The sequence below is a fragment of the Ambystoma mexicanum genome, chromosome 7p (genome assembly GCF_040938575.1).
Source record: "Ambystoma mexicanum isolate Mex_15411 chromosome 7p, UKY_AmexF1_1, whole genome shotgun sequence".
Classification (NCBI taxonomy): Eukaryota; Metazoa; Chordata; class Amphibia; order Caudata; family Ambystomatidae; genus Ambystoma; species Ambystoma mexicanum.
The window spans coordinates 444,086,287-444,098,906 of NC_090939.1; the positions used below are offsets into that span (position 1 = coordinate 444,086,287).

General features: G+C 51.6%; 1 protein-coding gene across 1 annotated transcript in view; it reads right to left on the bottom strand.

The window, feature by feature from the left end:
* Positions 1-12,620, bottom strand: part of POU1F1 (POU class 1 homeobox 1) — a 367,881-nt gene that overhangs the window by 16,553 nt on the left and 338,708 nt on the right. Inside the window, exon 6 of the mRNA XM_069637356.1 lies at positions 9,958-10,018. Within this exon, the coding sequence (XP_069493457.1) occupies positions 9,958-10,018 (61 nt within the window). The remainder of the gene's footprint in view (positions 1-9,957; positions 10,019-12,620) is intronic.

The window sequence follows — 12,620 nt, forward strand, 5'->3', positions numbered from 1 at the left end:
ACTCTGACAAGCATGACTGAGTGGACCAAGTTCATAACTAGGTGTCCTCCATTTTGAGTCCCAGATGATTCCTGCATGTCTTGCCACTGGCTCCTCACTTTGTGGACACTGGTTGGCTGGCCAAGCATCCCTGCATGGCTGAATGACTTTCTCCCGAAAGTGCACAGGTTAATTAATAGCTGTAGATGAATGCCAGTCATCTGTGAGTCAAAAATGTGCTGTATGTTGGCTGTTGTAAGGTGACAGGACTCCAGACTCCTCCGTTCTCACACAGTTCTTGCTGTCTTTGCTTGGCTTATCTGAGCATAACGCAAATGCCAAGCAGACCCTGCTCCTGGATCTCCTGTGCAAGATTAAACAGTGTTAAGCACTGACTTTTCAAAAGGTCATGGTACATTCACTTGACTTTGCTGGGGAATGTGTGCTACAATCTGATCGTAGGGCTTATCCTATAGGCATGATGAGATCTGGGGCAGCACAGAATGTTTAATATATTGGGGTAAACCCATGTCTAAATGTTCTGGGTATGTTTAGGTGAAATCGAGGTGATTCTTATAGGGCTTAGTGGCCCTTGTCACTGATGAAGGGTGATGTTTCCTGGTTTGTCTTTTTCCACCAGGTCAAGACCTCCCCTCTGGCCAACTGTTGGCCTCTTGTAGTTGGGCTTGAACTCTCTGACATTGGCACCAGAGTTTATCCATCCGGGGGATCCCCTTTCTTGCAAGGTACCAGGCCCCTCTCTCTTGGGGTTGTTCGGGCTATAGTAAGCAGTCCTGGTCCCCTAAGGAACTTTAGAAATGTACAAACAATCAAACTACTCAGCCAAATTAGCTATTAGGTAAATAATTAAATCTAACAAAATGGCTGAGCCTAAGGGCAACACCACTTAATACATGTAACTTTGTTAACTATCTTGGGTAGGTTCCATAGAACTGTTAATGAAACCACAGTACAGTTTCAGAGCATGATCGAGCAAGCCCCGAATCTGTTATCTTTTTTGCTGACAAGTATACCTTTGATTGCATAACATTCGATAAATTAGGTGTCTGCAAACTGCAGCTCTCCATATGTTTTGGACTACTACTTCCATTATCCCTCACCATTGACTATGCTGGCTAGGGCAGATGGGAGATGTAGTTCAACAAATCTGGAGAGCCCAAGGAATATTAATGCTCTCCCCAAAGGAACCGTAACAACGGGTGAAGACTAATGTCTTATGTCGAATTGGGCACTGTGTGTTTTTCTGAATTAAACCTTGACAACTATTTTGAGACTGCACCATCCCTAACAGCTCAAATATAAGCATTCCGCTAAAACGTCATACCACCAGACTCAAAATCTTACTTTGCTACAGACCACTCAACGGTTAGAACAAACCCTTTCTTGTTGCTGACATTTTCAACCACAAAAGTTTCATTGTATTTTTTTAAAATATGAATTAGCCTTCATGATAAATAGACAAATACAAGGTATTTGCACCTGCAAGGTATGGTGGATGCAATCAGATTTCTTGGAATGTGGGCATTAACTGATGGTATTCGCCTGAATGCCAAGCCCTGTAAGGAGCACTACAGACTTCCATGTGCTTCAGGGCACTTACCTTGCGACCCTGCTTCGCTCCTGACTGCCTTCCCCCGCCTGTCCATGCACCAATGAGTCTCCCACTTTGCTGCCGGCTCCTGTTCACCACGGGCACCATCATGAAAATTGAAAGGGAAATCCATCTTTTCATACGGAGCTCCCTTTTTATGTTCCTGTGGCAGACATCTTTAGCTCTGTTTTTTTTCTTCACTTTGTTGAAGCAGAGATGGGGTCAGGGCCTTTCAACTTTTTCTAGTTGAAATGGCCCTGAGCCTCAGGCCGCCCCCGAGTCGCTGCTTCCATGTTTGCAGTCTTACTACATAGCAACATATTTCTTTAGTCCAAAGACGTAAAATGTGCTCTTTGCCAGCATCCAGCACCTTGTTGCCTTTTGGGAATTAAGTGTTTCAGCTCCCTGCTGGCTGCCTGCCCGGGTATAATCTTCACTGATTAACATACTCGCTGTATTCCTTTGTATCCATTATTATATAAGCACCCCAGGGGTGTCTCAGACTGTAGGCAAGATGTCCCCAAACTTCATAATGAAATGGGGCCCCCACGAACCCTGATAAATCTTCAGCCGGCTCTGGTTGAAGCACACCTTTATAGGGGATTTTGTATACAGGGTCTCTGGCCCAGATGCTAATGACCTTGTACTTATACAGGCCGATTCATGGAATCAACGTGCGCCGAAAAAACGGCGCACGCGTGCAAAAACGTGCGATTCGCAGTGAAATAGCGAAAATCGCAGTGCAAGTGCGATTATCACAGTGCAAGTGCGATTATCGCACAGAAAACATCGCACATCTATTCATGGAAGTCCGTGCACGCGCAAAATGTGGGATGAGCGCTGAAAAAGTGCACAGGTTATCAAACGCCGTGCGATAAGGCCACAGCAAATTCGCACATAGCGCGGCGCACATAACAAAAGTAGGCGTAACACGGGGCGTCACACGCAGAATGGGGAACAACTTGTGAAAATGTGGGCGTCACGGGGGAAGTACAGGAGGCAAGTGCGCAGAACGCCCACACGCTCGCCTACAACACGTATTCATGGAATCGAATAGGGAAAAACAGGGCACGGCCAAAGACGCGCACAGGCCCATACATGTCCGCCACATGAAAGCAGGCGGTAGCGTCCCTGCGCAGGAAAAAAATGTGCGTCAAAGTCCTACACGCGCAAGAAGGCCCACACGCGATCGGGCCTGGGGGAGCGTGTGCGTGTATTTCAGAGGTGCGCAAGAAGTTTCACACGCTTGTGCGTGTATTCCAGAGGTGCGCGAGAAGTTCCACACGCGATTAGCCTGGGCGCGTGTATTTCAGAGGTGCGCGAGAAGTTCCACACACGATTGGCCTGTGCGCGTGTATTTCAGGGGTGCACGAGAAGTTCCACATGCGATCGGGCCTGGGGGAGCGTGTGTGTATTTCAGAGGTGCGCGAGAAGTTCCACACGCGATTGGCCTGGGCGCGTGTATTTCAGAGGTGCGCGAGAAGTTCCACACGCGATTGGCCTGTGCGCGTGTATTCCAGGGGTGCGCGAGAAGTTCCACACGCGACCGGGCCTGGGGGAGCGTGTGCGTGTATTTCAGAGGTGCGTGAGAAGTTCCACACGCGATTGGCCTGGGTGCGTGTATTTCAGAGGTGCGCGAGAAGTTCCACACGCGATTGGCCTGGACGCGTGTATTTCAGAGGTGCGCGAGAAGTTCCACACGCGATTGGCCTGGGCGCGTGTATTTCAGGGGCTCGCGGGTGTTTTTACATGCGATCGGGCCTGGGGGAGCGGGGTACGTGTATTTCAGGGGCTCGCGGGTGTTTTTACACACGATCGGGCCTGGGGGAGCGGGGTACGTGTATTTCAGGGGCTCGCGGGTGGTTTTACACGCGATCGGGCCTGGGGGAGCGGGGTACGTGTATTCCAGGGGCTTGCGGGTGGTTTTACACGCGATCAGGCCTGGGGGAGCGGGGTACGTGTATTTCAGGGGCTCGCGGGTGGTTTTACACACGATCGGGCCTGGGGGAGCAGGGTACCACTCACCGTCTGCCTTGCGTGTAGAAGAACGCGTAGCCAACACCCACCCGCTGTGAAGTAATAGCGTGTGAACCCCAACGCCTGCAAAACACACGCACCGCACCCCACGAAAAGCAAAGCCCGTGCGCGATACGTCACAGACACGCATACGCGCTAAGGGCCTTTGGTCCAATGGAATCGCGTATGCGTTCTGACGCGCTTACGCGCTAAGGGCCTTTCCTCGATTCACACGCTGACATGCAGAATTGTCACGTGCCAAATCACTCCGTATCAAGCTGGCCACGTGTAAGCACACGGAAGACCACGCTCCTGCCCAAAAGGCCGAATTACTGCCCCCCAGAGCCCCAAGCAGCCTCCCACGAGCCATCTGCTGCTGCCTGCCTGCCTGCTGCCACCGTGCCCTGCCATTTGGTGCCTGCACATCAGCCATCTGCAGGGGTCCAGTTGCTGTGTCCACCCCTGCTGGAACAGAACACTCCCGACTGGGATACCATCGCTCCACAGCCCAGCCCCAGGACCCAGTTGCCCACCCACGCCTGCCTCGGGGGTCGCCATGTCGGGGCAAACACCATCCGAGACCACTGGTGACCCCCAGCCAGAGGGGCAGAGGGCCACCAGCTTCAGTCAGAAGGAAGTTGGTGTCCTGGTGGAGCTTGTCCTGGGGCATTATGATGCCCTCTTCGGATCACCACGCGCCGACAAGGAAGGACGGGACAGGATCTGGGACGACTTTGTGGTTGCCATCAACGCGGAGGGGGTGGCAACCCGCAACATCAAGCAAGTCAAGAAGCGCTGGGAGGACTTCAGGTCCAGGACCCTCATAAAGGCCCGGCGCCTCGTGGAGGGGGGCCCGGGACAGCATGAGTACCATCCAGCTGAGGGTCCTGGAACGCGTACGCCCAGCGCTCCATGCCCAGATCCTTGAGAGGCAGACCCGTCTGGAGTCGAGCGGTAAGTGGCCAAGCATTGCTGTGTGAGACAGGGCATGTTGCAGCGTGCTGGTTGTCTGATACTTGCCTGTATGTGTGACATAGGCCATGTACGTGTGTGTGTGTGCAGGGACATCATGGTCATGCATGTGAGACCAGTAATTTTTGAAGCACACGGTTGGTGTATGTGTTTAAATGTAACATGGGGAGCCCTATGCGGAATGGACACATGAGAGCATGCCAGTCTCTGTTCCTGGACATGGGTTTGGGTGAGGGATGGGTGCTGATGCCATGTACATGTCTGGTGTCCATGTCTGTGTTTCTGACCTGCGTGTCTGTGACTTGTGGATGCCATGGATGCATGACACATGTCTGTGACAATGTTCAGATTCACTGATGCAGCCTAGTTATCCTTGCATCCACTGTGTCTGGGGTGTACGAGTCCAGATGGATGAAAGTACGTTGAAGTGTGTGCATGTGATAGGCATGACCCATGATGCATGTGAGTCCAAAAACAACATTGTATGCTTCAAGAGTCCCTTGGAGATGTTTGCTTATGTCCATAGCATGCGCCATGCCTGTTACTGCATGTGTTTTGCCTGCACTGACCCATGTGTTGTGGAGGGACATGATGGAAGTGATCTTTGACAGTGCCACTCATCTGCTATAGCTTCCTGACTAGGGGACCATTGTACAGTACCCTGATGCTTGTGTTCTATGTCTCCCTCTACACAGCGCAAAGTGAAGAAGAGGGCGGAGACGGCGCTGTGGAGCTAAGCGGCGGGGATGCCCCCACGGCTGCAGCGGAAGGGGTGGGTGAGCCCCCACAGGGGCTTGCAACGGCGGAAGACGGTGTGGAGCCATCCTGGTTGGTGGTTTCCACTGAGGAGGAGGAGGCCGCTACTGAGCCGCATATGGGGCCTGGTGGGGGCATCCCTGCTGGTGCAAGTGGTGCAGTCCAGGGGCAGGGGCAGGAGGCAGCACAGGTCGCCGTGGAGGTGCCTGTGCATGTCACTGTCCCTGACACTGTGACTGCTCCACCATGCACCAACATGGATGCCCCATCCCAGGCACGTCCGCAGGTAGGGGGGATGTCCATGTCATCTGACTCCCCTCCACCTGCGGACGAGGGGACCCCTGGCCGTATGGAGAAGGTCCTGATTGGTGTCGCGTTGCGCACGGCTGTCATTCGTGATGAGGTGCGTGCTTCCCGGGGGGAGCACACACGTCATCACGAAGAGCACCGTGCCAACGTGGCCCAGTTGGGAGCGGTCATGTTCGGGGGTCTCGTACATGTGTCGGGCACTCTGGCGACCCTCTCCTCCTCTGTGGAGGCTATGCGCCAGTCATACTTCATGCCGTCTTCCGGCCCAGATGCCACCAGGGCCCCCTGTGGACCTGCCCCGACCAATGCAGCCACCTCGGTGGGGATCCCATCCCTGCCACAGTCGGGAGTCGGAGGTCCAGCAGGGGTGGACACACCAGCAACTGGACCCCAGCAGATGGAGGATGTGACGGCATCATCGGGCAGGGCACGTGAACGACGGCGTCGGTGGTTTCCATCAGCCTGGATGCCGTCGTGCTGGCACAGGCAGTTGCGTCGGAGGCAGCGGCAGGCTCGACGTGGGAGGCAACATGGCTCGGGGCCATCAACATCAGGGGTGCAGGCATCGGTCGGAGGGCAGGAGAACCCTGGAATGGGAGTGGCTTCCGTGTGGGAGCGGTTGGGCCAGCAGATAGATGCGGAGCGGCAGCGGGCAGAGGAGGAACGGCTCACAAAGGTCAGGGCGGAGAACTCCATGCGGAGGGCGCTGAGGCGGGCTGAGGGCCTCGAGGGTCTTCGCAGGGAGTTGGAGCTGGACACTGCATTATCCCTGCGGGACCTCGGGGCCAGGGAACATGCCCGCCTCCAAGCCATTGAACAGGAGTTCAATGATGCCCTGGCCCATGACAACAACCAGTGAACCGTCGGACTAGCCCGCTGCCCTTGTAAATAGTTATGTAGTTAGTGTTAGGTTTCCTTTGCTTTTTTATTTATTTTGGACCTTTTGGACAATGGGCCACATTTTTGTATATAGTTTTATTTTATTAGGTAGTATTTTTATGTAGGTTTCATTTCTTTAGTTGGGATCATGGACCCTGGTTTGTTTATCTGTATATAGTTGACTGTTGGATTTTTATATTTTTTTTTGGATTTACCCATGGAGCAATGGTTTTCGGTTTTGTTTTTACCTTGGATTTACTTTCTTGAACTGTGACTTTGGACACCTTTCCTTTGGATTATGATTTGTCGTTTTTCATTATTTTACGGACATGCTGCTTTTGGTTTTTGATTCCCATTGTCATTTGTTTATTTTTAATTCCATTTATGCTGTTTTTAATACAATTTTTTTCATCAAACTTCAATGTGTTCATCTCATTGGTATCATGCATATCATGATATGGGTTTTGAGATTCACTTACACCCATTGGGTGTATGTGAGGGCCATGTGTTCATTTCAAAACTTGCTATTGGAGTTCTATCATGTCATTGCCATTTCTAAGTGGGTGGATGCAATACTCGAGTGGGTGTTTTGCATTTGGAGGCTGACCATATGGACCAGGTTTCTAGATTGTGATGACATGTTGGCTGGGGGACATGTGTGGGGGCCTGCTGGCAGGTGCCCCGCAATGCTGGGGGGTGGGGGTGCAGGGGGACATGAGTGGGACATGAGTGGGGGCCTGCTGGCAGGTGCCCCGCAATGCTGGGGGGGTGCAGGGGGACATGAGTGGGACATGAGTGGGGGCCTGCTGGCAGGTGTCCCGCAATGCTGGGGGGGTGCAGGGGGACATGAGTGGGACATGAGTGGGGGCCTGATGGCAGGTGCCCCGCAATGCTGGGGGGTGGAGGTGCAGGGGGACATGAGTGGGACATGAGTGGGGGCCTGCTGGCAGGTGCCCCGCAATGCTGGGGGGTGGGGGTGCAGGGGGACATGAGTGGGACATGAGTGGGGGCCTGCTGGCAGGTGCCCCGCAATGCTGAGGGGTGGAGGTGCAGGGGGACATGAGTGGGACATGAGTTGGGGCCTGCTGGCAGGTGCTCTGCAATGCTGGGGGGTGGGGGTGCAAGGGGACATGAGTTGGTGATCAGTAGTGCAAGGAGACATGTGCCTTTGCTGGGGGGCATGCCCATGTTGGGTGGGCTGCCTGCGGGACATGCCCAGGGATGCAGGGTAGTCCCCTGTGGTGTGGGCTGCCTGCAGGGGCTGTGGAGGGTGTACAGGGGACACCTGGGAGGACCCACACTGCCAAATCACATGTAGGACTCCCCGGCACCCCTGAAATACACGTACCCTGCTGAAATTGCGTGTGAAAATACTCGCGCACTCCTGAAATACACGTACCCTGCTGAAATCGCGCGTGGAACTTCTCGCGCACCTCTGAAATACACGCGCCCAGGCCAATCACGTGTGGCACTTCTCACGCACCTAGGAAATACACGCGCCTAGGCCAATCGCGTGTGGAACTTCTCGCGCACCTAGGAAATACACGAGCACAGGCCAATCGCGTGTGGAACTTCTCGCGCACCTAGGAAATACACGAGCACAGGCCAGATCGCGTGTGGAACTTCTCGCGCACCTCGGAAATACACGCGCCCAGGCCAATCGCGTGTGGAACTTCTCGCGCACCCCTGAGATACACGCGCCCAGGCCAATCGGGTGTGGAACTTCTCGCGCACCCCTGAGATACACGCGCCCAGGCAAATCGCGTGTGGAACTTCTCGCGCACCCCTGAGATACACGCGCCCAGGCCAATCGCATGTGGAACTTCTCGCGCACCTCTGAAATACATGCGCCCAGGCCAATCGCGTGTGGAACTTCTCGCGCACCCCTGAAATACACGCGCACAGGCCAATCGCGTGTGGAACTTCTCGCGCACCCCTGAGATACACGCGCCCAGGCCAATCGCGCGTGGAACTTCTCGCGCACCCCTGAGATACACGCGCCCAGGCAAATCGCGTGTGGAACTTCTCGCGCACCCCTGAGATACACGCGCCCAGGCCAATCGCGTGTGGAACGTCTCGCGCACCTCTGAAATACACGCGCCCATGCCAATCGTGTGTGGAACTTCTCGCGCACCCCTGAAATACACGCGCACAGGCCATTCGCGTGTGGAACTTCTCGCGCACCTCTGAAATACATGCGCCCAGGCCAATTGCGTGTGGAACTTCTCGCGCACCCCTGAAATACACGCGCACAGGCCAATCGCGTGTGGAACTTCTCGCGCACCCCTGAGATACACGCGCCCAGGCCAATCGCGCGTGGAACTTCTCGCGCACCCCTGAGATACACGCGCCCAGGCAAATCGCGTGTGGAACTTCTCGCGCACCCCTGAGATACACGCGCCCAGGCCAATCGCGTGTGGAACGTCTCGCGCACCTCTGAAATACACGCGCCCATGCCAATCGTGTGTGGAACTTCTCGCGCACCCCTGAAATACACGCGCACAGGCCATTCGCGTGTGGAACTTCTCGCGCACCTCTGAAATACACGCGCCCAGGCCAATCGCGTGTGGAACCTCTCGCGCACCCCTGAAATACACGCGCCCAGGCCAATCGCGTGTGGAACTTCTCGCGCACCCCTGTAATACACGCACCCAGGCCATTCGCGTGTAGAACTTCTCGCGCAATCCTGAAATACACGCGCCCAGGACATTCGCGTGTGGAACTTCTCGCGCACCCCTGTAATACACGCGCCCAGGCCATTCGCATGTGGAACTTCTCGCGCACCCCTGAAATACACGCACCCAGGCCATTCGCATGTAATACTTCTCACGCACCCCTGAAATACATGCACACGCTCCCCCAGGCCAGATCGCGTGTGAAACTTCTCGCGCACGCGTGTTCCCTACACCCGTAATACGTGTTCCCCGCTTTGCGTTTGCTGTTTGCCAGTCCGGTAAACTGGTGCAGGGTTGGCGCAGCCCTTTGCGATGGTTTTGCGATCTTGATGGCTTTTCCTTGCACGAGGGCGTTCTTGGGGGCGTAACTGGCGCTGCTGCAGGGTCGCTGAGCCACTGTGCGCCACGTCTGCTTTTGGAGGTGAGAATCCATGAATACGCTGTGCGCGGAAATTGATTTTATCGCACGCGGCTTGCGCAGACATTCGCACGGGCACGCTGTGCGCCAGCCGCGTGCGACACTTTTGAGAGGAATTACATGAATCTGCCTGATAGTCTGCACATGCCGACTACATCATTGTGTTAAATGCCTTCAGCCCTCATTAAAGTCCTTGTTTCACTCGGGTCATTAACTTATTATTACAGGCCTTTTACAGGCAGGTTAGACCGCATTTGCAGGCGTTAGGCCTGTATTGGAATGCTACAATGTACACAATGAATACAACTTGTACCACGTTATGTAAAATACAATTATGTTACCTTATGGTTGTTCTACGCTTTCGTTTTCTTTCATTCGCCCCAACTTTTTCACTGTAGAGAGCTGCAAAGGAAACAAGAAAACATATTATTCTTAATGACAGTTCTGTTCATTTGCCACTGATTTCAATGTGCTATTGTGTTCTTGTTTTCGCACATTTGATCTTTCTGCACTAAACAGTATTTTTAAAACTTAACATCAGGGCTTTAAGTTGGTCAGGGCTTAGCCCCGGCAGTGCCCAAGTATTGACATTGATCCAGGGCTATGCCAGGGCTACCCGAAATGACTTCCCGCACTGATTTATTCCCTGCAGTAATGCAAATGAAAATTAGTGGCAATACTGCTCTTCTAGATTAGATGTCACTTTCAGCCACGTTTAAAACCATGACATAAGTGAAAGAAACGTGCTTGTTTTCGATCACTTAATAGAAATTATACCTGAAAACATTGTTTGAGAGCAAGTATTAAAGCACTGTAATTAGAATGATTTTAATTTGTATGAATCATGGCTTTCTTTCAAAAGAACTGCGGGATTGCATGATCCGCTGACCTATTTTGAGTTGATGTTCTTTTTTACATTTGAATATTTATATTTTGGTGAATATTTTTACACACATTAACTATATTTTAAAACATCTTTTAAAGTAAAATGCACTTCTTTTCATTGCACATATCGAAACTTGATTGGCACTGTTGGCGACCACCTTTAATTACACAGGCCCCCACTTTTTTTTAAAAGTTGTATTAACTATTCGGGAAGTGAAGCTGCGTGAGGCCCTTTTTAGGACCCGCCCCCAAATATTGCATCGGGACCAGTTAGAGCCCCCCTCGATTTCTTATCCCACTTAAAGCACTGTCTAACATCATGTTTTCAAAATCAAGCCCCTAAAGGTAGAAAAAAAAGCTCTTTCAAGGCGCAGGGGAGAGGTGAAGTCACACAGGAACAATCCTGCAGCTAGCCCTTAACTATAGTAAATAAATGAGTTCACTCACTATGGTATTTTTGGCAATTCTTTTTTCAATGAAATGTTAATGCATGCAGCTGTCGCATCTCATTAACTGGAATATCATTGCTAGTGATAATTGGATTTGTGATCTGTAAATGCGTCCTCACAGGCAGTGTATGATCTTTGCCATCCGCATTCTTTGCTAATAGGGATCTATTGCCCTTACCGGAGAATTTTGCCATCTACTCCATGCCTAACCACGCCCCACCTGGGTCTGCAGCAGACACACCAGGCATGCTGGGCAGACCAGTATGCTAGGTTCTGGTGCTGGGTTCCATCCTACACCTTGGTGGAGACTTCGAGTGTAGTCTATTTCTTTACAGTATAACTACCAAGAATAGGGGTCACCGTATTTTACCCCAAATTGGCAATCATGTTTATTTCCTCAATTCCAGTATACTACATGTAATAAATGCGAGAGCTGAAAAATCTCCCTCACACTCTCCCTCCTGACACTTTCCTAATTCCACTGTGTGGGATACCCTGCTGCCTAGTTTTGGGCGTAGGAGACTGCGTGTTTTGGCTTTTTAGCTAGAGAGGTGAAAATGTTCATGCGTACCTGGCATGTGACCATGCCCCATTCCTCTGTAGAGATGCGACCTTTTGCTAGTTGCTCCAATCGTTTCCACAACAAGGGACTTACTATATAGAATGTCTGCACAAGAGATGCAGGGCCCGTAGAAAAGGGAATGAGAGAGGGGGGCTTATTTTCCTTTTCCCTGTAATTTGGCGGCGGGAACCCGTTACGTGTACATATTAACGTAGGCGGGTCCCTTTTGCAAAATGTTGGTTATTTGCATGGGGGAGTACAAAAGTGCAGGGCAAAAGGCAGCATACAAGCGTGCACGCCAGCTTTTTTGTCTTGTACTTTTGCACTCGACCGTGCAAATTGAGTGTGTGAATGTGTGTGTTCACTTTACCCTGAAAATCTCCTACTTGTAGATCTGCTTTTATATGAGAAAATATAAAATTCATAACAGTGTTAAGGAGGAACATGTCATGAGTTAAAAAAAAACAGACTCGCAGAAAATCTCAAATCTGCCATTGAAAAATAAAGTAGCTATGGTAGCTACAATGACAACTGTAGCCAGTAGTTTGGAAATATTGGTGCTCTTCAAAATGTTGATACTCAGAAGTTACTTTGCTCAAAGACTATTGTGTGGCCAAAGAATTCAATAGATACTGGGCCTCATTATGACTCTGCTGGTCCAGAAATAATGTGCCGGTAATTCTGTTTACCTATGCATTTCCGGACCGGCAGAGTACAAGTTTGCTGGTGGGGTAGCCTGATTTACCTCCAGCCAAGAGCTGAAGGTAAATCAGGCAACCCACTGGCAGAAAACAGCTGGTGTTACCAGCAATCCCCCATGCAGTACTATGGAATCCACAGAATGGGGATTTATCTACCGTTGCCGACATCTGTAATAGGCCAGTAATTCTGGCATATCAGGTGCTGGCAACGGTACGTCTGTTTGCCGGTATCCGGCTGGAATTACCAGCGGGATACTGGTGTACTTATGAGGGCCATTGTTTCCCCATATTGCTAGCTGGAAAATCTTATCATAATTACACCCCTAATGTTTCTGGCTGTTATATGTTCATGACAGTTCATAACTTAGTAGAATGTTTCATTGTGACTCTGTACAGAAAAAGTATCA